The 26,282-nt window shown below is 57.4% G+C and overlaps 1 protein-coding gene and 1 non-coding gene across 2 annotated transcripts in view; both read left to right on the forward strand.

Annotated features, from left to right (window-relative positions):
- SEMA3F (semaphorin 3F) overlaps nt 1-26,282 on the forward strand; it is a 26,553-nt gene continuing 271 nt past the window's right edge. The window contains exons 1-19 of the mRNA XM_077777049.1: nt 1-80; nt 427-586; nt 14,672-14,832; nt 14,916-14,978; nt 15,096-15,215; nt 15,927-16,019; nt 17,545-17,638; nt 19,418-19,537; nt 19,742-19,881; nt 19,999-20,113; nt 20,277-20,346; nt 20,510-20,654; nt 21,775-21,997; nt 22,600-22,688; nt 22,825-22,866; nt 23,019-23,176; nt 23,365-23,432; nt 23,737-23,870; nt 24,532-24,739. Of these exons, the coding sequence (XP_077633175.1) occupies nt 475-586; nt 14,672-14,832; nt 14,916-14,978; nt 15,096-15,215; nt 15,927-16,019; nt 17,545-17,638; nt 19,418-19,537; nt 19,742-19,881; nt 19,999-20,113; nt 20,277-20,346; nt 20,510-20,654; nt 21,775-21,997; nt 22,600-22,688; nt 22,825-22,866; nt 23,019-23,176; nt 23,365-23,432; nt 23,737-23,870; nt 24,532-24,739 (2,155 nt within the window). The 5' untranslated portion in view covers nt 1-80; nt 427-474. The remainder of the gene's footprint in view (nt 81-426; nt 587-14,671; nt 14,833-14,915; nt 14,979-15,095; nt 15,216-15,926; nt 16,020-17,544; nt 17,639-19,417; nt 19,538-19,741; nt 19,882-19,998; nt 20,114-20,276; nt 20,347-20,509; nt 20,655-21,774; nt 21,998-22,599; nt 22,689-22,824; nt 22,867-23,018; nt 23,177-23,364; nt 23,433-23,736; nt 23,871-24,531; nt 24,740-26,282) is intronic.
- TRNAK-CUU (transfer RNA lysine (anticodon CUU)) lies at nt 20,845-20,917 on the forward strand. Its single transcript has one exon. It is a non-coding gene; the product is annotated as a tRNA-Lys (tRNA).

Raw genomic sequence — 26,282 nt, forward strand, 5'->3', positions numbered from 1 at the left:
GTCCAGATTTTCCTGTACTAGGAGGACAGGCTTGGCTGGAGCAGGCAGGACTGGATCCATCTCTTCCTCCATTCCTTGAGGTGGGCGAGGGAAGGAGCAGCCCATTTGGTTGGGGGTGGGCACAAAAGAGAGCCTGCTGGGAACCAGAGGGGGCTGTAAGATTGCCTGCTTCAGCAGGACCCTGTGAATGGAATTCAGGATGCTGGGGCAGGGGGCATAGCTCTGGTGACCCCAGGCTGCACCTGGTTGGTTGGTCTTCAAGCCCATTGGCAACACCTTCCCAGACGAAGGCAGGGATAAAAAGTATATAAAGTTTGCATATTGGGGCATTCACGGTCCGAGGCTGAGGGTATAAGCAAGGAGAGTTGATAGGGCAGGATGCCCCTATCTGCCTTACACATTCTGATCTTGGTTCCCCCTTCCCAGGTGTCCAGACAGCCGAACCTGCTTCCTGGGCCCTAGGCCCCTCCCACAATGCTTGTCGCTGGTCTTCTCCTCTGGGCTTCCCTACTGACTGGGGCCTGGCCAGCCACCCCCACCCAGGACTACCTCCCAGCCACGCCACGGGTCCGGCTCTCATTCAAAGGTAAGAGGCCTCTTTTCCCTGGCATCCTCATCCTCTGTCCACAGCGGTTGGCCTGATGCCAAGGAGACAGAGAGAGACAAGGCAAAAAAAGACATACTGTGCAGCCACATGGGTCACCCTGGATGCATGGGTGGGGAAGAGAGGGACAATGGTAACTTGCCAGAAAAGGCTGGAGAACAGGCCATGTAGACATTTCAGAGAAGTCTCCCGAGTCTGGTCCCCTTCTCAAGGCAGAATGTGGGGTCCCAGGCTGTGTGGCCGAGGGTCTGCAGAGTGCCTCCCTCTGTGTGCTAGATAACTGGGGAGAGAGAGATGCCACTTCTTCCACACTTGGGTTTGTGGAAGCCCTTCCTTGCCACAACTGTGTCTGGTCCTGCCCTGGATGGTCCTGGGGTGGAAGGGCAGATAGTCAGGCCGACACTGAGGCCTCGGGAAGCTGGAGGAACTGGACAGCTCTGCTGGGGTGTGGGTCTCTAGGTGGGAGGGGCTCCCAGGAATCAGGGAGGGTGCTGTTGGCTGTGAGGGGAAGGCAGGCCATTTGGCGAGTTCAGGGGAGAGCACATGCTATGTGACAGGTCTCAGCTTCTGAGATCCCCAATGAGCACTTTCCTTTGGAAGTCAGTGGAAGGTTTTAATGATGGGTTGGTGTCTGCAGAGTGAGAGACAGGTCCCCAGTTCCATTGCCTTTGAATCCCACCCACTGGCAGGTGAATATACATGGCACACACTTGGGTGTCCAAATGGCTCATTCACAGGCCACTTCCTCAAAGGTCTGTGTGATCAAAAGATACTCCCCTCTGCCTGAGTGGCAGCCATGCTGGCATCTGGGGGATCTGGGGTCATTGCTGAGTTCTCCTCTGGCCCAAGGTCACTTTGTTCAGTGGCCTGCCCTGGGTGGGGCCCACTCAGCCCTGGCTGGACAGATTTCCGGGCACACATATTGGGGTGAAAGGCTGGGCTGACTTTTCCTTCCTCAGGTTTGGCTGAGATCCAGCCTCCACCTCACCATGTTCCCATGTCCCCATGTCCCCAGCAGAGCCCCTCCCCTGTCCTCATCCCACCATGTGAGTTGATGGGGGGAATGAGGAGTGCATTTCTGAAGATGTGCCTGGAAGAAGTCCAGTGTGGGGCCTGTGGAATGGGCGGAAGGGTGATGGCTTTGGTTTTAAGAGCACCCCTCACCCCCAGGCCTGGGCAGGGGAGAGATTTATTCTGCTGTTACCTCCACCCTTCCCTGGTGGATTTCCTCAGAACAGATTAATAAATCTTGAAGGGGCCTGGCCCCCCCACTCTCCCTTCCCAGCCCAGGATGCTGGCAGGGGGCACAGAGCATCCCCTCCCCCCACCCAGGGCAAGGGGAGTGGGGGCTTGTCTCCATACCTCTGGGACCCTAGAACCCAGACATCCACTCTGGGTATTATTTTTGTCATCTCCCTGGAGACCCATGAGGGGGAAGCAAGAGGGATAAGACTTAGGGAGGTCCTCTGTATGTGCCTTTTAAACCTTCTGAGACCTCCAGAAACAAAGGGCCAAAGACTTTTGTTCCTGTTTTCCAGAGAGAGAAACCGAGGCTCAGGCAAGGGCAGGGCCAAGGTCAGGCAGGAGGCAGAGGGAAGGCCAGAAATAGAACCCTGGTGTCCTGGCCTTGCTGACGCCCACATCAGTCAGGTCGATTCCTTCTCAATTAGCTCTGAAGCTGACACCCGCAGTGACTAAAAGCCCAGCTTGCTGGCAGCCAGCCTATGGTGCTGACTACTGTGGCAGTCTGGGGTGGGGCCATAGGGTGCCTGGGGCCACCCCATCCTAGGTGTCTGTGCCCTCACACACTTGCTTCCCTGCCCTGAATGACCTTTCCCGTTCCCCACTTATCTAATGTCCTAGTTATGCTTAGATATCACTTAATTTAGCAGATACTTGAGTCCCTACTCTGCACCAGGCCCTGTGCTGAGTACCAGAGGGTCTGCAGTGGACAAGTCTCATTCAGACTGGCTGAAAAGATAATGGGCATCCAGTTGGTCAGTGCCACCTGGTAGCCCAGCGCTCACTGTGTGCCAGGCCCTGTGTATCCCCCCCTCATGCTGGATCATCTCAGCACAGTCATGTACACAAAGTGGCCCTCAGTGAGGAGTAGGTCCTCACTAAGCATTTGCAGAGTAAGAATGGAGACCAGCATCCATAGAAACTGGGATCTCACAGCCAGGCCGGGGACTGGGAAAGGGGTGGGAGGCTTCTTCCCCCCAGGCACACCTGAGGGGAATAGAGAGGGTTGCTCTCAGAAGCACTGGTGGTCACTTTGGCTCTGTGCCTCAGTTTCTCCTTCTGTGCCTTACCTGGATATAGCAGCTGGCATACCAGGCCCCAGGGACTCAAGCTAGGCCCTTCCCCTCCCCTGCCCTTGTTCTTGCTGCAGTTGGGAGGTGCTAGTTCCGGCCTGGTTGGGCCAGACCCTTCCAAGCCGGAGGTGCTGGCATGAGGGGCCACACTGCCCAGGGCAGCTAAAGGAACAAAGGCAGGAACTGGTTCGGGCTTGGGCTTGCTGCCTGTGCATTTGCCTGGGTACCCCAGCCAGGCCAAAAGTTGAGAAAGTGTAAGGGAGAAGGGGCCCAGGGTTCAGTTAGAGTTGAGGTGGCGGGGGCCGGGGGGGCGGCTCCTATGGCCTATCTCCTGAGCTTCCAGTAGCAACACAGCCAAGGTCAGGCAGAAGTGAGGGGTCAAGTGCAGAAGATTTCCAGGAGGTATGAGGTGTCCTTTGAGAGCTCATGGATGCTTGGGACCAGAGAGCCTGGACAGCAGGATCCTTTCTTCCACCCATCCCTGTCTGGAGTCTCCTTAACCCCAGAGTCCCTGGCCAACCCTAGGAGAAAAAGCTCTCCCTCCCCCCATCCTGAGATGACCCAAGCCAGGGAGCACCACCTCCCTCTGCATCAGGGAGGTGTGAGTGCCCTGCCAGGTCCTTTGTTCAGCTTGGGGAATGTTTACTTTATCCCAGGAAGCCACCCCCACAATACGCAGCTGCCTGCCGCCTGGGCTGGCTTTGGCCGACATGGGCCAAGAGATGTTTGGTGGAGGAAAGGGGTCCTATGATGACACGAGGTGGTTGGGCTACTGGGGAAACTGAGGCAGGAGTAGGAAGATGGAACAAAAGAGTCAGGAAAGATGAAAATAATAGAAATAACAGTAGGTGCCCATGATGATAACCATGCGGTGGTCTCTCCAAGGCCTGAGGGGGTCTCCATGGGTTTTCTGTGAGGTTTTCCATCACGCAGCAACAGGGCGAAGCTGGGGCCTGGCTCTGCCTGATGTCTGAGCCTGTCTCAGGACTGAGAGAGTGAAGGGTGGATTGGAGGAAGCAGGCACAGCACTCTTCCGTGAGCGAAGGACAGGGTTCCAGGATCCTGCAGTGCTGGCCTCGGCCTTCCCGGCCTCATTTCCTAAGGAGAGGGCTGAGGTTGCACTGGGCAGCCTTCTCATACCCTCTGCTTACAGAAGCAACAGTAGTTGGGTTTGCTTATTTCCTGTAAATCCAGCCCTCCACCACCCCAGTTCACTACTGAGCAGAGTCCCCTAGAAAGCTCTCTCCATTCAGAGAAGGAAAACCAGGGTCCAGGAGAGGAAAGGGCTCCTGTGTCCAGAGTAGCCCTGGGGTTTGGATCTTCTCTAATTTCAAAGTAACTGGCTTGCTCTGTGGAGAAGGGCATTCTGTGGGTGGAGCGTGAGTGGGTAGGTGCTGGTCACTGCCTATGCACCCACCCCAGCCCAGCCTCTGAGCCTCTGGGACTAATGGCCCAGAATAGTGCCACTACTTACGTCATCTGCATGTGGCATCAGAGAACCAGAGTGGCCAGGTCTCCTTGTTAGGAAATGATGAGATTGGAGGTTAGGAGAGGTCATACCCCGTTTACCTCGCCCAAGGTGGGGGATGTAGAGTGGGTGAATATGGATTCAGGTGGAAGTGGCTTTATCCCTGATGGAGCATTCCCCCACCTCCAGGCCTGACTGCACAGTGAGGAGGGGGGATGTTCCCTTGCCTCCCTGTGGGCTCCCTCACCAGCCAAAGGAGGCTAGGAGGATTCAGAACACAGAAGAGGAGGTGTTGGGGAGAGGCCCAGAAGCTTGGAGGCCAGAGGCGACACGAGGGAGCTGGGTAGAGGTCAGGTATTTCTGATAGCTACTGTGGGATTTGGAGCTAGCAAATTGGGGAGGGGCCAGTATTCCAGATGAGCCAGGAGGAGGAAGGTAGGAAGACCCAAAGCGTGAACTTGAGCCCAGATTCCTGCATTTGGGATCCCAGTTTTCCAGGAAATGGGAACTGCCTTTCTCCTGAGAGGGGACTGGGAAGTGGCCACTTTGGGATTTGGGAGGTCCTGGAGCTGGCTGGCTGCCCCTCAGCCGGCCAGCAATTGGCGCATGGAGAGAATAGAGCAGGTCCTGGTACTTGCCGAGAACCTATCTGAGGCTCAGCCTGAGCCAGCCAGGTCAGGGCTGGGGGCCTTCAGCTGTGGTCCTTCCAGGTCCAGCCAAGCCTCAAACGGGACCGCCACTAACTGGGCCTCAGCAACACAGGCCTTGTCTCTGGTTCCCTGGCATGATGCCCGCCCCTCCCTCGCTGGCTCCAGCTTCCCTTGGCACTGAGCGAGGAGCTGGTGCATGCTCAAGGAGTAAATCATGTTCCTTGGCAGCCCCCGCTGCTTCGTAATCGTAAAGAATTTAAAGAGAAACCGCCAAGATAAAAATCTCATCCTGGCCCATAAAGGTATCTTTCACTCTGTGGCTTTGGAGGCAACAGCCTCAGAGTGGGCTCCTGGCTGTCTGCACCTGTGTGTGTGCACCTCCAACCCTGTGACCCCTCCAGGGGGGGCGGGGGAACCAGAGGATGTCTTCAGAGCCGTGGGTACTTGGCCCCTGATCCCTGGGAGACCTCCAGCTCCTTCCCCGGGACTTAAATTTGGTAGAATGCAAAGGTGATGGTGGTTGAGAGGGCTGTCCCTGAAGGCAGACAAGCCTCCATTCTACCCTTGTCAGCTGTGTGACCTCGGGCAAGTGGCTCAGCCGCTCCAGGACCTGGCTCCCCCTGTGTAAGGTGGGGACCACAGTGACTCAGTGCAGACAAGTGTCCTGAGAGCTTCGGCCGCCTTGCTTGCATCCTGGCCGTGGACAGATCTTGAGCAGTGAGCCTCTCTGTGTCCTTGCTGTGTTGTCTGTAAAGTGGGGATAAGAACGGCGTTGGCCTCACTGTGCTGTGGGAGGAGTAACTTTGTGAATGCAGTCACGGCCCCCATGAAGGAAGTCTCTGGACTTCCTAACTAAGAGCTATGCTGAGGGTGGCACAGAGGTGAGGGCTGGTCCCGGGGGAGGCCCAAGGAGGTCTGTACTACCTCACCCCTCCCTCGAGATTTCTAACCTTTGGTGTAGGTGACAGTATTTGGAAAGGACTGCAGCAGGTACCCTGAGCCCTGTTCTGGGAGTAGAGTGAGGCAGAAGTAGGGTGCCCCTATTATGGGCATTTGGTCAGGCTTCCTGGAGGAGGCTGCATCTCAAACAAGGGCAGGAAGACTGGGAGGGAAGAGCGGGAAGCAGAGGTGAGGGGTGTGTGCCATAACACCTGGGGAAAGGGGGAGATACTGGATGGAGTCCTGCTCTTGCTGCTTTGACGTAGCGTTTGTACTTGTTCCTTGTGGTTTTTAAGCTCTTTGTTCCTAATGGCAAAGGCACCAAATACACATGGTGAGGAAAATCCAGTGAGAGAGATGCACTGGGGAGGGCATGCCTTGGAGGGAGCTCCCCACACTGAGATGAGCTCCCCATTCTGTGTGGGGCCCATGGGCAGCCATGGTGACCCCTCTCTGAGCACTGTTCTGGCTCCTGCAGCTTGTGCTAGGGGTGACCGGACCTGGGTTGCTCACTTGGGCATCTATGTCACTGGGCTGAGAGCATGGTTTCCTGGCCTGGCCTAGTGCTGTCCTGGGAATCTGAGCCCTATCTCAAGGGAGCCCTTGGAGTTTTGGAGAAGCAGAGAAGATTCCTGCTGCATTTTTCTTAGAAATAGCAAGAGGGCCTTTGCCAGAGGCCTGGATGCCAGAAGACTCCGGTCTGAATCCAAAGCTCAGCTCACGTGGGTGCCTGAGCTTGGCAGGACTATAGCCACCGCTCCACCCTCCCCACTGCTCCCCACCCCCTGCCACCACCAACCCCCCCCCCCCTGCCTCAGCCTGCTGAGCAGTCTCAGGGAGGGAGAGGGTGGAGGCCTCCTGGGTTCCAGACCCTGACCACTGGTCCTGACCCAGCAAAGGATGGGTCTGGGTGGTGGCTGCTGGCCTAGGATCCGGAGGCCTGCCTGTGGGGGAGGGAGGCCTCAGCTAGGCTGCTTGTGGTGTTCTTGCTGGGGCTGCTGGCAAGTATGGGTATCTGCTGTATCTCTGTAGGGCAGGGACAGCCCCAAAGCAACAGGCCCCTCCAGGGACCAGGAAGTCTTTGGGATGTGAGGCCTCAGCTCCAGACCCCTCCTTCCCCCACTCTTCTTCCTTCCTTCCTCCCCCTCACACCCCCCTTGCCTCCACCCCCTCCCATCCCCACCCTGACCCCTCCTTGGCTTCCTACCCGGACATGCTCTTTCCTCTGAGGTCTCTGCACCCAGCCAAGAGCCATGTTTCTTTCCACTTAGGGCTCAAGGATGATGCTCTCATTTCCCTCCAAGGGCAGCGTCCACTGCCTGTGTACTTGCTGTCCGCCAGCGTGGTGGGCCCCTGTGGGTCAGATGCTACAACTGGCAGAGGAGCAACTAGAACTCAGGGGCCCTGTGGGCTCCTGCAACACCCCAGGGGGCCTCTGCTCAGGCTGCCTGTGCTGTTGCTGTCTTTTGTTTTGTTTAACACCCTCCTGTCCCAGCACTAGGCTTGTGTGGAGAACTCGCTGCCTTCCTGCATTGGTGACCAGCTGAGTCCTGTTTGGTCTCCCAACTCTGTCCTACTGCATCCCCTAAGGCTGACCCTGAGTACACATCTGTCTGTTCGATGCCTCAGTTTCCCCATCTGAATGTTGGGGAGGAGACTAAGACTGTCCGGGACATCCTGGGAGTCTCTGGGTGGGTGACATGAAGGGCTTGCAGGGACTCCAGGAGGCCAAGGAGGGCAGCAGAGATGGGGGCTGGGTCCAGGGCAGGGGGGAGGGTCTTGACACCCACTAGCCTGTCAGTCCCATCCTGGCCTGTCTGTCTGGTTGATTTATCGGAGTAAATGAGCCATGGAGAGTTTGTTGTCTTTTGCAGTCATGGGGAGGAGGAGGTGGCGGGGGAGGGGGGGAAGGAGTGAGGGGTTTCCGGGCTAGGTCTGGAATGTGGGAGGCGGGGTGGGCCCCTGAGGCCAATGGAACTGGAGGCGCAATCCACTCTCCCCACCTGAGCAATGGATCAGTGCAACCCTCCCCTCAAGGCCAGCCGTCTTCCCACCCCCTTCATGCTTCTTGGGGCACATTCGTGTGTGAGCTGCTTGCCTGGCCCAGGCCGCTGCCTCCTACCCCATGCACAGGGCTCCCCGGCCCCTGCAGGCCAGGTTTACCCCTGAACTGTGTCCTTTCCAAACTGGGGTAGAGCTCTTAGCTCTGCCTGGCTGGTGAATGCCCAAAAGCATCCTTGTAGGCATCTGCACATGCCGTTAAGGGTCCTACATGGACCTACAAGGGTCCTCCTGGCTCCCTGAGTCACCAGTCCAGGCCCAGAAAGATCAGGTGCCATGGGGGTGGGCAGGGATCACTGGAGCACCTAGGCTCGAGAGCCCCCTACCTGCTGGGACAAAACAGTCGTAAGTTATCGGACATTCTCGTGGGAGAGAGGTGTAGAACCCTGGGTTTCCAGATGACGTGTGTGCCAGGGTGTGACCCTGCTGTGTCTTCCCTCTTGGCTTTTCCTGGGTCAGGTTGAGCTGTGCCCCCAGCCTGTCCTCTCCTGGGCGGAGCAGGCGGGCACTGGGGCGGAACGGGCGTGGGAATAGCATGGCTGAGCCTGCTGGCCCCAGGCTCCAGTCCTCAGCCCCCAGCCCCCAAAATGGGAGGGAAGCCTACAGTGGAGCTTTAGCCCAGCTGGGTGGCTCCAGCTCGGCTCTGGCTTGGTGTTTACTGAACAGCTGGGATGTTTACAGTAGCCCTTAACAAGGGCCCCTAGTTCCAGAGGATTTCCCAACTTGAGGGTCCCACTGGGGCTCTTCAGACTTCACCACCTTCCCACACCCCTGGGAAAGCATTTCAGGGATGTAGGGACTGCGGCCATCCCTACCCTCACCAGGACTGGGCCAGTGTCACAACACCTGTCCCTCTGCCCTCCACCCTGGTCTTGTGTCCCTCTCCCCTGGAGGAGCCAGCATTCTCACAAAGTGGCTGCTCTAGATGGTGAAATACGGTAACTGGGTCCCCAGTTCAGACTTTTAAATTAAATTCAATCAGAGCGGTTATTGAATATAAACACGCCGAGTCATTTACATGTTAATTATGTTGAATGGACTACGAGGCCATAATTAGTTGCTAATTGGGTGAGAGCGGCTGTAATTGGTTTTGTTGGCACCGACCTGGCTCACCTGCCTGGGGGGAAGGGGGGCGAGTGCGGATGGCTCCTGGGGAAGCCTCTGGGTCTCCAATCTGGAAAGCCTGGTCCAGAGATGGGATTGGAGGGGACAGATATCAAGGGGTTTGGGGCCAGAGGAGCTGGAACCTACCCCCCAGGGAGGAAGCAGCTTAAGTCTTAGGTAAAACCCTAGATCTGGTTTCTAGGGATTCCCATCCGGAACATTCCCGGTATAGAAAAGGGGCTGGGAGAGCAAGCCCCTGGATCAGCAGTGACAGTCCCTCTGTCCAGCTCCATGCGGGACCTGGCCCTGAACTAATGGTAAATGCCCAAGAAAGAGTCCATGAGCACAAGAAACATGTCACCCTGGTATATATCCCTGCAGATATCCCTGGGCTGGCCTGGCCAGTGTTGAGGTTTTGGCTTTGGGGAATGAATGAGGTGGGTGTGCTGATGGGGCAGAGTGGCGGGGAGGGAAGGTGCGTGGAAAGGCTTCAGGGGCTGCCCTGCCCCCAGCTCAGTCTGGCTGGGGCTCCCAGGGTTGTAAGGCTGTGGCCAGAGACTGAGGCCTTCCGGCTGGCCGCTCATTAAAAGAGGATTAGGCTGGGAGCCAGGGGGCCAGCCCAGCCCCCAGGCCTTACTCTGGGGCCCCTCACAGCTTTGGGGGAGTGATAAGGGGCTGGGGGCCACCCCTCCCTAGAGCCCCCTGAGCGTCCAGTAGGGACTGTCTAGGCCCCGCCACTCCTGTTGCCACCACTGCTGACATCCACCTCAGTTTCCTTCCTCGGAAGGGCGAGAGGATAAAGCACTGACAGAGACCCTGGCCAGCACCCCCACCTCTCACCCCCAATCTTATTTCTTTTTAGCTCAGGGATTAGGGCTGCTCTGGCCCACATGAGGTCAGAGGTCAGGGCTGGGCTTCAGGGACCTGTCTATCACCCCCAGTACCCAAGCACAACCAGGGGAGGTGACACTGTCAGTCAGGACCTGCTGCTTTGTGGGGCTGTAACCAAGGGGGCGGGGTACCACCTCCGCTCCAGGACCCCCTTTTTACAGCCCCTCCCTCACTGGCAACAGAGCCTGTGTCCTAGAGACAGGCAGCAGGGGTCAGCAGCAGGGGTCAGGGCCGCCCACTTGGGGTCTGCGGGTGAGGGCTGCAGACACACCTCCTTAGTGCCGTCCACGCCCACCACATCCTTTAAAGTGAGGCATTGACTGCTTCCAGAGGGGAGGAAACGGAGACCCCCAAGGCTAAACCCCTGTGGACTGAGAATGTTCCTGCCTCTGGAGCTTTGCCAGGCCATTCTGGGCCAGGACCCTGAGTGTCTAATGGCCATGGGGAAGTTCTAGAGGCTGGGAACGGCTGCGGAAATGAGGTGTCTGATGCCAGAAAAGGCTCTTCCTTCCCAATGACGGGAAAAGCCTTCCCGGATGTCGCCCCACCCAACCTGTGCCCAGCCTGGGTGAGGGTATGGGGGTGGGGAGTATTATCTGGGCACACCATCCTCTCTCCCCAAGGTTGGATCTTATCCAGACTTGAATTCTGACATCCACAGAACCTTTGATTGTGCCCCAGCCCTCCCTCAGTAGTGCCATGGAGATGGGGGAGGGGTGACACTCCTGCTATCAGAGCTGGGCCTGGGAATAAGTGGAGTCGAGGAGAGGACGAGCCTGAGGACATGGCCAGGCCAGGTCAACCCCGACCCCCACAACGGATGCCTCCCTGGGCCCCCAGGTCCCCTTGGCTGAAGTCCCTGCTCCTTGTGGACTTGGGAGGATCTAGCCCTGCTGATGCTGCAGGTGTCAGCAGGAATCCCAGGACTACTGGCCTGCCTCCTGCCCTGACCCAGGCTTCTTGGAAGAATGAAGGCCTCCAGCTCCTTTACCCTATGGCAGGGTGGGGAGGGGGGACAGGATACTAGTTTCACTTCCCATCCTGTGTCTTGAGGTGAGTACCACTCTCCTCTGGGCCTCAGTCTTCATCTGGAGTTGGGGTTCAGGACTGTCATGGGTCCTCTTGTTTTAATTCTTTCCTACAATCTGACATGAGTGAGATGAGTACTCCAGCCATGGGTTGCAAAGTCCACAGCCCTATACCCAGTTTACTCTGGGGACTTGGAAAAGCCATCCTTCTCCACCTCAGTTTTCCTTTCTGTAAGCTGTGGGTTTTTTATTTAAAAAAATTTTTTTTTAATGTTTTATTTATTTCTGAGAGAGAGAGACAGCATGAGCAGGGGAGGGTCAGAGAGAGGGGGACACAGAATCCGAAGCAGGCTCCAGGCTCTGAGCTAGCTGTCAGCACAGAGCCCGATGCCAGGCTTGAACCCACGAACCATGAGATCATGACCTGAGCCGAAGTCAGACGCTTAACTGACTGAGCCACCCAAGCACCCCTGTAAGCTGAGTTTAGATGGATGATTCAGGGTTTAGCTCTGATTCTTAGTTGGGAATGGGGTGGAGACAGGCTGGAGTCAGAGGAGGGCTGGGCCTGCGTCGACAGGAAGCCCCTTCCTGCCTCATTACCCTCTCTGCTCCTCACCCCAGCACTAGGAAGTGGTATAGCAGGGATGTCCTCCAAGAGATGGTGACATCTGGGAGACAGCTTGCATGGGGAAAGAACTTGGGACCACATCCCATTCTCCTCTCCCCACCAAGGCAGAGACAGCCCATGAAGGACAGTGGGGGGGAAGTCCCAAGGAATACTCCACTGTCAGCATTTCCTGGAGTTCAAAGCAAGACCCTCACCTTCAAGGATCACCTTGAATGTCAGTATTAGGAGGGCTCAAGAGATGGTCTAGATAGGAAAATGAGGACAGTGTCCTGACTGGTGTCATGAAGCTTATGCCAGAGCCAAAGATTCCTGACCTTCGGTCCCACCCCTTTCCCACCCCACATGGCCTCATGGAGACTCCCCCTCAAAGTTTCCATAATGACCAAAACATCATGTCCTGTGACAACAGAGCCATTGACGCCATATCCCATGTCCACCGGGAGGGGTCCCCAGGGTCCTGAGTCATGTGCCCTGTTGATGGAGGGGGAGTCATCTTCAGGCCCTTGCCCTCCCAGTGGGTAGTTCTCACCATTAGGACAGACTTTGCCTGGGGCTGCATCTCCTTTAGCCCCACGGGTTATGGACCTGGGTGGGAATCCTACCCCCATGCTCTTGGGCCAGTCACTTCCCTTCTCTGGGCCTTGCTGTCCTCATCTGTAAATCAGACGTTGTAATCTCAGGGTTTTGCACATAATAGGTGCTTGATGAGTAAATGGGAGGCTCCCTCCATCCCCACCTCCACCGAGGGGTTAGGGAGCAGGGCCTACAGGTTTAGGATGTAAGATGTCACATCAAAGCTAGTCTCCTGCTCCCCATGTAGGTCTGCTAAATGAATGGTCTCTCCCCTGCCTTTTTCACAGAGGGGGATGGAACCTGGAGTGCTGGGGCTCTGAGCTGTGAAGGGGTACTTGGATATGGGGTTGGGCACTGGTTCACAGAGGGGGAGGGTCCAGATTACAGAGGCCCAAGGCTGGGTAGGGATGGAGGGTAGATGTCCCTGGGGGGCTAGGTATTTGGAGCTTACTCTACCCTAAGTAGGGGAAAGTAGTACCCATTTGAACCCCTTCCTCCCTCCCCTTCATTGCCCCCCAGATGCTCCCTAACCCAGTAGAACGGGTAAGGGTACAACCAAGGCCATGCCCCCAGCCAGGGTATAAATAACCCCTGGCGGGCTGTCCCAGCCTGGGGGGGCTCCGCTGGCAGCCCCACTTCCTCTCTGGCTGCTTCCTGGCCCTGGGGGTGGGGGAGTGTTTACTTTCCTGTTGTCACTATGGCTGGGTGGCCAGGCGGGGGGACTCCAAGTGACCCAACAACAGGTGCAGGACAGGTGCCCAGGCTGCCCTGCCTAGGACTTCAGAGGCACCGCCGGACAGGCGGGCGAAGCCGTAGCCAGGCAGGGATCGGCCCTTTGATCCCTTGGCGTCCCTGCGTCCCAGCGGTTGGCCAAGGTCATCACCTGTATTCTCTCATTGCCACTTAGGGCCAGGCAGGGCAAAGCCTTTGCTTGCGCCCCCAGCCCTTCAGATGTAGGCTCTGGGTCTGCTGTGGGAGTCCCCTGGCTCCCAGCCCACTTCCCACGCCCATCTCAGCACATCCTGGAGCTCCCATCTGAAGCTGCTCTTGGGCACAGCCCCTCCAGCTCCAGCTTTAGGGTCCTAGCACACAGCAGGGGTCAGGGTCAGCCGGGCCAGTCAGAGACAGCTGCCTGAGTCAAGGTTGACTTTGACTGATGGGATGGGGCCACCTGCTGGTCCCTTCTTCAGGCAGCATCTAGGGCCTGGGATCCCAGCTGTTCTCCCTTTCCAGGCCTTCCCCTTGATTGCCGCACCTGGGAAATGGGTTACAAGCTGTGATGTGGGAAGTTGGGATATGTATGATCGCCTTCGTGAGTGCCCCATCTGGTGCAGGACGTGTGTGCATACGTGCGTGCCTGGACCACGTGCACACATGCATGTGCTCCTCTGTATGCCATCTCAAGCTTCCTGTGCTGGTGAATATTCGTCACCTTCACTACAATCTTCCCTTTCCTGCTGAGCTAAAAATAGCTGGGGGTGGGTGGAGGAGGGGCTTTCCAAGAAGACCCCTTGGCTCTCCCCCTCCCAGAGGAAGGTTCCCAAGTTTTCTGGAGTCCTGTGTTTGTTATTGGCCCGTCACTGGCCAAGTTCCTTCCTGTCCTTCATCCCTAGGAATGAGGACTTTCCCCAAGTAGTCTGGGGATGGGAGGGCCAGGGCTGCCAGACTCAGGCAGAAGAGAAACAAAGGACTTAATGGGACCCTGCCCCCAGCCTTGGGACACTAGCGCTAGGGGGAGGGCTTCTTTCCCAAGAAAGACTATTCCTGGCTGGTTCAAAGTGGCCTGAAAATTCCACCTGCAGCAGCCCAGTGGGATCTGGGGGAAGCCCAAGTTCTGTTGGGCAGTATAGCTCCAGCAGGGCTTTCCAGTGTCCTGGCTACCCGGCCTCAGACAAGGTGGGGACCATGGTGTGTGCCAGCTTGTCCTTCTGTCCGGTGGGCAGCTGGGGTGAAGACAGGGCATCCCAGCTCTGTGCCAGCGTCTGCAGGCTGTCCTGGATGCTCCTGCATTCCCCCCCTCCCCCCGCCCGCCGGCTCATTAACCCTTTTAGGCCCCTGCGGAAAGCAGGCCCCACCCTGAGCGTGGGAGCATTAACCCCCATCTGAGCAAAGACTCTTTGATGCCATCACGTGCCCTGGCCCTCGCCCACTGGCTTTCATTGGGACCCAGAGACTGGCTGGGGCTGCCCATGAATCAGGGCTTTAGCTCTGGGTGTGCCCAGGTGGCCTGCCAACCTGTCCCACTTTCTCGTCTCAGCATCTGAGGGACTAGAGAGGGAGCTCAGCAGGTTCTACAGGGGTAATTGGGGGGTTAAAACGGTCTCGTGGTAGGGGTCCTCCCCTCTGTCAAAGGGGACATGTCTGGATGGTCCCCAAGGATCCTAACTGCTGCCCTGCCCTCCACCCACAGAACTTAAGGCCACAGGCACTGCCCACTTCTTCAACTTCCTGCTCAACACAACCGACTACCGAATCCTGCTCAAAGACGAGGACCATGACCGCATGTATGTGGGCAGCAAGGACTATGTGCTGTCCCTGGATCTGCATGACATCAACCGTGAGCCCCTCATTGTAAGGGCCAGCCCAGGTGCTGGGTTGGGGGGATGAAGAAATGGGACCCCAGGGCTGCACCCTCTGACCTCTGTCTCTGGCAGATCCACTGGGCGGCTTCCCCACAGCGCATTGAGGAGTGTGTGCTCTCAGGCAAGGATGGCAACGTGAGTGCAGAGAGGTCTATAGGTGGAAAGGGGGAGGCGTGGGGGCAGGTGACCTCAGGGACGCAGTGGGGCCAGGCAGGCATCTGGGCACCTCCTCGGCTTTCCCTCTGGCCCCAGGGTGAGTGCGGGAACTTCGTCAGGCTCATCCAGCCCTGGAACCGAACACACCTGTATGTGTGTGGGACCGGCGCCTACAACCCCATGTGCACCTATGTAAACCGCGGCCGCCGTGCTCAGGTAAGCTGTGCCCACCCTGGCCCTGTGCTGCCCCATTAGTGGCCACATGCCAGGGTTCTGATGGGAGGATGAGCTTGAGCCCCAGCCCTACTACTTTCCAGCCCTGTGACCTTGGGTGAGTGACTTCTTTCACTTCATAGAGCCTCGGTGTCCTCACCTGAAGATGGGGCTAATAGCTGCCTTTCTCACAGGTCGGTGTGAGGAGGAGGCAGAGAGCTAACGCTCCCAAGGCTCTTAGCACTGTGCCTGGCATGTAGTAAGCACTCGCTCCATACGTGCAACAGTTCTCCTGGCTGGGCCTGTGGACCGCACCCCGGCAGCCAAGCCAGGGGGCCTGGCAGGGGCCTCGGCGTCAGGAAGCTGGATGCTTGGGTCAGCTTCTGCCACATGGCCCTGGGGGAGAGCTGCCCCTTCCCCAGCTCTGCCCCACCCTGCCCGCTTCTGCCTTTTTCCATTTCCATGTGGGCATGTATGTGAGCTGGTGTGACCTTGTAGGACATGTGTGAGAGTGACTGGACTTAGGGACACATGTGTGTGCAGGTGCTTGCCAAGTTGTGTGTATGCGTGCACGCACAGGCACATATGTGTACTCTGGGGGTCCAGGTGCTCGTCTGTGTTCCTGGCATGTGTGGTGTGAGAGGCTGGCAGCCCGAGCCCGCTCCCCCAGCCCCTGCCACCCCTTGCTCTAACCCCTGTTCCTCGTCTTCTCAGGCCACGCCCTGGACCCAGATGCAGGTGGTCAGAGGCCGAGGCAGCAGAGCCACGGATGGTGCCCTCCGCCCGACGCCTCCAGCCCCACGCCAGGTGGGACTCATCCCTCCAGGCCTTGCCGGGCAGCACTGCCTCTGAACCAAACTCACCCTGGGCCTGGTCTTCCAGCCAGGAACCTGCAACCCCAGGCCCGTCTCCCCAGTGTCTTCCCTGTACTCTGGGCCCCCCTCCCACTCCTTCCCTGGCAGTGCCCTCAGGCTCTGAAAGCATTCCCAACTGGATTCATGTCAGCCTCAGTGAACTCCTACAGGCAAGAGATCATGAAGCCACCAGGTAGGGAAGACAGCCTGGGGACAGCGGCGCCTCTGTCCTCAGCATATGTGTGTAGACATGCGTGAGCGTATACCAGTATACGCTTGGGCACGTGCTGTGCACTCTCAAACCCACACCTTAGGTAGCCCCCCGAGTCAGAACATGGCACATGTATGCAGTCTGACATGTTACTCTCAGGTGTCCATGCCCCATGCCCCCGTGGGTCATGGGTTGACACAAGTGTCCCGCATACTCACATGCTTGGGACTCTGCTCCCCTGGGGTGGCAGTGGCAGAACTGTCTGCCCACTAGTCACAAGTCAGGACTGGGCTGGGGGGCCTGGGGCTGGGCAGGGGCGGGCAGGGGGGCCGGGGCTGNCTTGAGCAGGTGTGTCTGTGATGGGGAGTGCTGAAAAGTGGGACCGTTCAGACTGCATGTGTGCCCAGGGTGTGAACGGTGGGTTCCATGTGCTGCTAGTGATGCGTGCCAAGCTGTGTGTGCAGCCCCGTGTGTGCAAAGACACGTGTGTAGAGTGTAACTGGAAGCGGGCCTGTGTACACCTTCCCATCACCATCCCTGCCACCTGCTGCCACTTCCCTCCCACCTCTGTGCCTCTCTCTTCCCTCCCTTTGCCCCATGAGCTCATCCTGGTCCCAGCGCCTTCATCAGCCTTCCTCCAAGCATCTTCAGGGCTGGGCTGGGAGGCATGGGGGGCTTTGTGAGTCCCATGTGGTCTGGGCTGGACCCCTCAACTCCTGGCCCGCTGTGGAGACATGGGGAACTGGGGGCTCTGCTGAGGGGCAGAGGAAAGGCTATGGCCTGTTATTCTGTCCTGAGGACCACAGGTAGGACATAAAGCCTGGGGATACAGTACCCTCAGAGCCCTCTGGCCTGGTGGGACCTGGCAACAAAGGTCAGGACCAAAGGCCCTTGGCCAATAGTCCTGCCCTGGTCAGGTGGTCAGCCCTATTTTGACCAAGGACAGGCAGCCACAGCTCATGTCAAGCCCAAGGGGGCCCTGACCAGAGTCATCCTGAGCCATTTGGCATAGAGGGGCTTCTGTCCCTGATTCCCAGGTCTTATCTGATAACTGGGGCCAGGAAGTACCTCCCTTGGAACTGCAGCATGGCCCTGCCCTGGGAGACCTGGCTGGACAGAGTTGAAGCACAAGGATATCTGGGGAGTGAAGGGGTGTGGCTTTAGGGTGTCCCCCGGGGCCTGCTCTCACCCTGGGAGCCTGGTGACCCTTGCCCTCCCTGGCTGTGGGACCAGCTTGGACGATGCTGAGCTCCCCTCTGCCCTGCAGGATTACATCTTCTACCTGGAGCCTGAGAGACTCGAGTCAGGGAAGGGCAAGTGTCCGTACGACCCCAAGCTGGACACAGCCTCAGCCCTCATCAGTGAGTGCCTCCACCCCACCCTGGTTCTGCAGCCCAAGTGTGTGGTCTCTGCCTCTGGAATGGGGGTCATGGCACCAACACTTACCTCAGGGCAGAGATGGTGACCATGCCATCCCTGAACCCTCCCATGGGGTCCCACCTGTCAGGGGGAGGGTTATAGACCAGACCCCAGTGTGAGCTGAGGGGCAGAGACTAGTGGTGTGAGCCTCTCTCTAGCCCCCCGGGTGGGGATGCAAGGGGGGCCAGATCCTACCCTAAAATAGTGTCCATGCAGAGGCCAGACACCTCCTAGCCACAGGCCGCCTAAGAGAAAAGAGAAGCTTGGTCTGTACTGGGAGAGGTAGGTTCTTGGTTTGTCTGGGAGGCTGGGAGAGGCCCACGGATGGAGAGTCGTGGCCCTCTGACCAGCTAGGGGGCTGGGTTTGTTTCTGGTCTGGCCAGGTGTCCAGGAGAGTTGGGAGAATGTTCTCTGAGGCAGAGTCCTGCCTGGAGCCTCAGGAGCAGCTACTGCCCCTACCCCCAGGTTGGGCGAGCCCACCACGCCCCTGGTCTCTGTACTCTGCCTGTTTTCTGGCTGCCCGAGCCAGTCTGCCTCTCAGAGCAACTGCTCAGCACTGTGCCACCTCCAAGCCTGGGAAAGGTCTTGGGGTGGGGCTGGGAGACATTATCTTCCCCATTTTGGTGGGTGAAAAGGTCTTAGCCTGATGGCAGAGCCCCAACCAGGAAGTCTGATGGGGGAAGGCAGAGCCTGCCCTGGGCAAGTCTAGAGGGAAGACATGGAATGGTATGCTAGAGCCAGCGTGGTTGCTAACTGCAAATTTTCAGGTATTTTGTGAACCAGCTCTTATTAAACACAGCTCTGATTAAGAATTAAGTTACATAATTTACAAATAAATTACCTTAAAAACAAAGGTAAAAATACTCAAAACTCATTACTTCCTAAATTATTTTACTACATTTTATCATTATCTTTGTTCTTGAGAACATTTGTAGCTGTTGTATTTGTGGGGTAGAAATACTATATCATAGTGGTGGCAGCTCTCCTCGGCTCCACCATCAGTGACCCCAAGTTAGTAGCTTGAAATCAGCCATGATGGGAGTATATATACTACAGAAATTGGCTCTCGCTACTAATCAGAGCTAATTGCTACTAATCCCAGTCCTGCCCAGAGCCAGGTTTGGTTTTTATTAATGTTTGTTTATTTTGCGGGCTCCTGGGTGGCTCAGTCGGTTAAGCGTCTGACTTGGACTCAGTTCATGATCTCACAGTCCGTGAGTTCGAGCCCCACATTGGGCTCTCTGCTGTCAGTGTAGAACCCCCTTTGGATCCTCTGTCTCCCACTCTCTGCCACTTCCCAGCTCGTACTCTCCCTCTCTCTCAAAAAAATAAATAAGCACTTTTAAAACTAACTAAATAAATGTATGTATGTATGTTTATTTTTGAGAGAGAGGGCATGAGCAGCGGAGGGGCAGAGAGGGGCAGGGACAGAACCTGAAGCCAGCTCTGCGCTGACACCAGTGAGCCGGAAGCCAGGCTCTAACTCACAGTGAGATCATGACCTGAGCCAAAGTTGGATGCTTAATCACTCAATCACTCAATTGACTGAGCCACCCAGGCACCCCCTAGAGCCAGTTGTACATTTACCAGTACTCCACTGATGAGACAGTCATGTCCGGGGGAGTCTGAGGGAGAGATCGGACCCTGCTCTGAAGGTCATAGGCACTGTATCCTGGTCCTAACAAAGGGGTCCCCTGACTGACCCACCTGCCCACTCACAGATGAGGAGCTCTATGCTGGTGTGTACATCGACTTCATGGGCACCGATGCAGCCATCTTCCGCACGCTGGGAAAGCAGACGGCCATGCGCACAGATCAGTACAACTCTCGGTGGCTGAATGGTGAGGGCGACTTGCAAGACCCTGGGTGGGCAGCACATCTAGGATGGGGCAAGATCTTCAAGAGGCACTTGCGGGGGGTCTGGTCCTGTGACTACCTGGGGTGAGGAAGAGCAGGGGCTGTTCCTGTACTTGGCCTGGGATTCTGTTGGGGAAAGAGGCCTCGTCCGAGGAGCACTTGCCCAGCTGACCACTGCCTACCTACAGACCCTTCATTCATCCATGCCGAGCTCATCCCTGACAGCGCCGAGCGCAATGACGACAAGCTCTACTTCTTCTTCCGCGAGCGGTCAGCAGAGGCGCCACAGAGCCCCGCCGTGTATGCCCGCATTGGGCGCATCTGCCTGGTATGCGTTGGCAGGGCCCCATGCCGCCTGTCTCCCGACCCAGTGCTGGCTTCAGCAGCCTCGCTCCGGCAGGGCCTCGGAGATGAGAGCTGATCTGACCCTGCTCCCTGTCCCCAGAATGATGATGGCGGCCACTGCTGCCTGGTCAATAAGTGGAGCACATTCCTGAAGGCACGACTGGTGTGCTCCGTGCCTGGTGAGGATGGCATTGAGACCCACTTCGATGAGCTCCGTGAGTACCCAGCAGGCAGGCTGGGTCCTGTGGCTGCTATGGGAGGGGTGGGGGCTGGATGGGTGGTCAGGGCACCTTTGACGGTCCCCCTGGGCAGGAGTGGGCAAGGCCCTGGGACTCCTGGTTAATGCACCCTCCCCGTGTCTTCTCCCTCTGCCCCCAGAGGATGTGTTTGTCCAGCAGACACAGGATGTGAGGAACCCAGTCATTTATGCTGTCTTTACCTCCTCGGGGTGAGACTCGGACCAGGGCTGGCCATGGCAGGGTGTGGCTGGATTGGGGGACTATGAGTTGTGGAGGACCCCGCTCTGCAGGCTGTGGTGTGGGGGCAGGCTGGGAAGGGGCCCTGGGCCGAGGGTCTGCCCTGCCCACAGCAGCAGCCTGCCCTGCCTGCAGCTCCGTGTTCCGAGGCTCTGCCGTGTGTGTCTACTCCATGGCTGATATCCGCATGGTCTTCAACGGGCCCTTTGCCCACAAAGAGGGACCCAACTACCAGTGGATGCCATTCTCAGGGAAGATGCCCTATCCACGGCCTGGCACGGTGAGGACCCCAGTCATTCCTCCTTTCCCTTTTCTTTCTATGAGGCCTGCTCTGGGTTAGCCCCTTTGTAGACGTGGGCCCCACTGTCACGGAGCTCATCGCCAGGTGGGGGAGGCAGAGTGTACACACAAATAAACCTACCATGTATCCATTCAAATAAAGCTGACATTTAAAACAAAACAAAACAGGCGCCTGGCTGGCTCAGTTAGTAGAGCATGTGACTCTTAATCTTGAGGTCATGAGTTCGAGCCTCACGTTGGGCATAGAGCTTACTTAAAAAAATAAATAAAACAAGATGAAACAAAACACGGCTTATACAGCATCAGGCTGTGAAGAACCCAGCCAGGACCCTGAAACAAAGATGGCAGCTGGGTGTGGCAGGCTGCTTGGCGGGGTGGGGTTGCTATTTGGGAGCCAAGACAAAGCTGGAGGGCAGGCTGGAGTTGGCGCATCTGGCTAATTGTAGCCGGGGAGATGAGGGAGGGCAAGGTCCAGCCTGCAGGGCCTCTGAGGTGGTGGGAGGTGACTCACTTAATCTTGGTGTGATGTGGGCCTCTTCAGGAGTCCAGGAGAACCACATGATCTGTTTCGGCTCTTGTGTGGGTAGGGCTGGGTTGGGGAAGCTGGTCTGAGCAGAGGCCAGGGAAGACTTTCCCCAAGGGTGAACTTGGAGACCAGAAGGATAGGCCGGAGTTGAGCAAGGGTGCAGGGCAGGCCGAGGGGAAAGCACCAGCAAAGGGCAGAGCATGATTACTTAGGGTGTTAAAGGAGCTGGGGCTGTAGTCCCTCGAGGAGGGGTGAGTGGGGGTGGGGAAGACTGGAGGAAGGAGACAACAAGGTGGGGGGTGAGGACATGGAAGAGGAGTGGTCAGCTCTGCCTAATGCCACAAGGCCCTGGCGCATGAGGCCAGGGAGGTGGCTGTGGAATTTGGTTGTGTGGGACCTTGGGACCTCTGCTAGAGCAGGACCTGAGGGGTTGGGTGAGGGGGAAAAGTCTGGATGGGGGTTCTGAGGAGCAGAGCAGGTGGATGTGATGGGGACAGACAAAGGAGAGGCCTCTCCTGAAGTTAAGGGCTCCAGCAAGCCCCACCTGGGCCTGACGCTCATCACCTGCCTGCAGTGCCCTGGCGGAACCTTCACGCCATCCATGAAGTCCACCAAGGACTACCCTGATGAAGTAATTAACTTCATGCGCAGCCACCCGCTCATGTACCAGGCCGTGTACCCTCTGCAGCGGCGGCCCCTGGTCGTCCGCACAGGCGCTCCCTATCGGCTCACCACTGTTGCCGTGGACCAGGTGGATGCAGCCGATGGGCGCTATGAGGTGCTTTTCCTGGGCACAGGTACCCACTGCTGCTCCCAGTCCCTCCCACACTGGGCTCCCTGGGTGGAGGGTGCTGATCCACAGGGCTGGGACCTACCCTGCTAGGGGTTGCCACAAGCTTATCAAGGTCAACTCTGTTCCCTTCATCCTTTGGAGCCTAGATAACTGAGACAAGGAGTGGGGAAACTCCATCACTATCCTCAACCCCCCAGGGTCTGGGAGAGCAGGGAAACTGGGCATCCGGGGACCTGTGAATGGTCAGGAAAGAGGGGACAGGTGGCAGATACCTCTACACTTGTCCAGATACTGACATACATGCTCTCGTGTGCACATGCGCAGGTGTGCCCACCACAGTTCCAGTCCCTCAACATGGAAATGCCTCCAGCATCCTATTCTCAGCAGTGCCCAAAATGAGGGTCTGGGGTGGTAGGGGCAGACCCTGGCTGTGATCCCCCCCCTTTATCTTGGGCCCCCACATCCATGGGAACTTCTTCAACCTTGGCACAGAGCTCCTGCTCCACTGCCCTTGGGGGGTTGGGGCCCTGGTGGGGAAGGGGCTGAGGCTGGTACCCCTTCCCCAGTGTCCTCAGCCCTACTGAGGCCCTGCCCGGCCCGTTCCAGACCGCGGGACAGTGCAGAAGGTCATCGTGTTGCCCAAGGATGACCAGGAGATGGAGGAGCTCATGCTGGAGGAGGTGGAGGTCTTCAAGGTGTGTATGACACCCAGGCCTATTCGTCCCACCCTGGCCCTCCTTAGTATCAGCTTCTGACCTCAGACTTCAGACCTCTAGGTCAGGGCAAGGAGGGGGTCCCCAGGACCCCAAGCTGATCCCTATCTTCTTCCAGGACCCAGCACCTGTTAAGACCATGACCATCTCTTCCAAGAGGGTGAGTTTTGGTGAGGTGGGCCGGGGATGGGGATGGAGCCTGTTCTCCCTTGGGGTCATGCCCTTGGCATAGGGATGGGGAAACTGAGCCATGGAACATGATGGGGGCTGGCTGTGGGAAGACAACTGACAAGCCTCTACCCCTGCCCTCAGCAACAACTGTACGTGGCCTCAGCTGTGGGTGTCACACACCTGAGCCTGCACCGCTGCCAGGCATATGGGGCTGCCTGTGCTGACTGCTGCCTCGCCCGGGACCCCTACTGTGCCTGGGACGGCCAGGCCTGTTCCCGCTACACAGCGTCTTCCAAGAGGTGCGGACCCCCCAGGCCCATGGAATTTTAGCCACCAGACCCAGGGCCCTGTCCTTGGGGTTTGGTGGTGGGTATATTACCCTGGGGGAGTTTATGAATGGGATGCCTACCTGGAGTCTTGGGGTACGGGGGCTAGAGCGGGGGCAAACTTGCCTGAGAATACTTGCTGAGGAGCTATCCTCATCTAGGCGGAGCCGCCGGCAGGATGTCCGGCATGGAAACCCCATCAGGCAGTGTCGCGGGTTCAACTCCAACGGTGAGTGTGCTGTGACTCACCACTGGGCGCTCCTCACAGTGTGGAACCCTGCAAGGCCCATGGAGCTGCTCCCAGGGCCCCCTACTGGAAGGATTCTCATGTGGTCCATGGGCATAAGGGGGCTTCAGATTTTGGAGATGGGCTGTCCCCAGCCACCCCCTCAAGGAGTGGGTGCCCGAGAGTGCAGCCCTGCCTTTATACAGGGTGGGTGTCCCTGTATGTGTCCCTTGACATCTGCCCCTGGCCAGCCTGCAGTCTGCCCAGAGGCAATGCTGCTTTCATGCAGCGCCCCCTTGTTCCACAGCCAACAAGAATACCGTGGAGTCCGTGCAGTACGGTGTGGCAGGGAGCGCAGCCTTCCTGGAGTGCCAGCCTCGCTCGCCCCAGGCCACCGTTAAGTGGCTGTTCCAACGAGATCCCAGTGACCGGCGCCGTGAGGTGATTTCTTGTACCCCACAGTCCCCACCGTGGATGCGGGAGTCCCCTGTGCAGTAGAAATTCCCTGTGGGTGAAATGTGATATAGGTGCCCATCTGGGGCTGCCCCCATTCTAAGAAAGGCCTTCCAAGTTCCCTTCCCTATGTGGAAATCATTCAGGTGAATCTAGCTATATGGAAACTCGGGGATTTCTGCATTATATAGTAACCACTTATAAGCATGCCTGTTTACAGGAAAATTCCCATACGTGTGCTCCATTGGAGGTATTCCTCATTATATGGGAACGTCATGTGGTTGAACTCCAGTATATGAGTATTCTGAGGGGCAGCCCTCATTTCATGGAAATGACTTCCATGCATCTCTCCTTACATGGAAATTCTATAAGGATACCCCAGTTGGGTGTTCCCATTAAAAAGAAATTCTCTGTGATTACTCCAAAATTCTCTTATTATTCAGAAATCCCCTTATGATCCTGAGATGGAAATGTGTGTGAATGCTTTATTTATACGTTATGTGGAAAACTACTGGGGGTTTTTCTTGGTACATGGAAATTCCACATGGGAGCTCCTCCGTGGAATGGGCACAAAAGGGATCTGCTCTGGGAGCCGGCTACGCAGCAAGGTGGTCACACAACCCATGAGCCCCCCTCCCTGCCCCTGCAGATTCGTGCGGAGGACCGCTTCCTGCGCACAGAGCAGGGCTTGCTGCTTCGCGCCCTGCAGCTCAGTGACCGCGGCCTCTACTCCTGCACGGCCACCGAGAACAACTTCAAGCATGTCGTCACACGGGTACAGCTGCACGTACTGGGCCGGGATGCCGTCCATGCTGCCCTCTTCCCACCGCCAGCTGTGAGCGCCCCGCCACCCCCAGGCNTATATAAAATATCTATATTTAATACACACCCTGCCCCTGCAAAGACAGTATTTATTGGTGGGTTGTATATAGTCTGCCTCAGCGGCAGCACCGTCCAAAACTTAGACCTACGCTGGTCAGAGACGGCAGGAAACCGAGCCCACTTAACCAGGCCCAGCCAGTTGGCAGGGCCAGGCCAGGACCACACAGTCCCCAGACTCAGCTGGGAGTCTACCTGCTCGACAGCCACCACCGGCGGGATCTACAGGACACAGGGAGGGAGCAAGCTCTACCCGGACAGGGAACGGACTGCACACCTTTGCCAGTGTGTGCTACCAGCCTGTGCCATCGGCATAGAAGCAGATTCAAGGACTGCTTTGGAGACTGGGAGTGGGGGTGGGGGGCTCAGATGCACTCAGAGAAGGGAAGAAGGGGCCGTCACAGGAGGCCGGCCCCAGCCTGGGAGGGACACTCAGTCAAGTCCAGCCCTTCCCCGGTATTTATTCTCTATTTATTGGGGACAGGAGCAGAGGAGCCCTGCATGGGCAGGGTGCACTTCCAGCCCCTCCTTCCCTCCCTGCCTGGTCACTCTACCTCCTCTTCACTTTTTCTGGGCCACTGTGACTTGGGGGCTGGAAGAATAGCAGAGGGGCAGGTACAGGTAGGGCCAAGGGGAGAGGGGCCCATGGTGGAGGCCTGGGGCCTTCAGGGGCTCCCCGGGGCTCCCTTCTGCCCACCGCTTCGGATGATGGGTGTAAATAGCTCTGGGGGGCTTTTGGGTAGGTGGGTAGGGGCTCCTGGTGGCCCTTGGCTGCCCTAGCCACAGCCACCCTTGGGTTCCATCTCGCTAATAAACACTGGCTCTGGGACTGGACTTCGACTTTTCTCCTTGGCAGGGGAGGGAGGATGGGGCTTCAGTCCATGCCCAGATTCTGTCCTTCCTTCCCCCCCTTTATATGGCCTGACCATCATTCCCACACCTCTCTTGCAAGTTCAGCTTCCATTCACTCATTCACAGGTTTGACTATTTGTTCAACATTGCTTTGTCACCTGGCTTTGCGCTGGGCTCTCTGCCAGGCTCTAAGGGCTCAGAATTAGGAAGACAAAACCATAGCCCTCACAGTCTGGCTGCCCCTGCCCTGAGAATTGACAAAATTCCCGTCCTTCCTGCTTCCTTCCAGCCAGCTCTCAGCAGAGGGACTGGCATGAGCAAATGTCCAGAGGTGGTGAAGACCAGGACAGATGGAGTGCCGCTGGAGAGGAGGAAGTGGGGTTGGGGGCCCTGGGCCAAATTGAATGAGTCAAGCCCTGGCAGGGGAAGCTAAGATCTGGGGAGGCCCATGGGTCCAGAAGGGCTTACAGCCATACCTGGCCGGCAAGGGGAGCCAGGTGGGGACTGGGAGGCAGTGGATGGCCCTACTTTAAATAAACCTAATAGGCAGAAACCAGGTTTGCATTAGTTCAACAAACCTGGGCTCCTGCACTGTCCCAAATCCCCACCAGGGCCCACTTACAATATGACGGGTAGAGGATGGGTAGACACTGGAAGCTGAAAAGGAAC

This window comes from Crocuta crocuta, unplaced genomic scaffold, assembly GCF_008692635.1.
Source record: "Crocuta crocuta isolate KB4526 unplaced genomic scaffold, BGI_CrCroc_1.0 scaffold77, whole genome shotgun sequence".
Classification (NCBI taxonomy): Eukaryota; Metazoa; Chordata; class Mammalia; order Carnivora; family Hyaenidae; genus Crocuta; species Crocuta crocuta.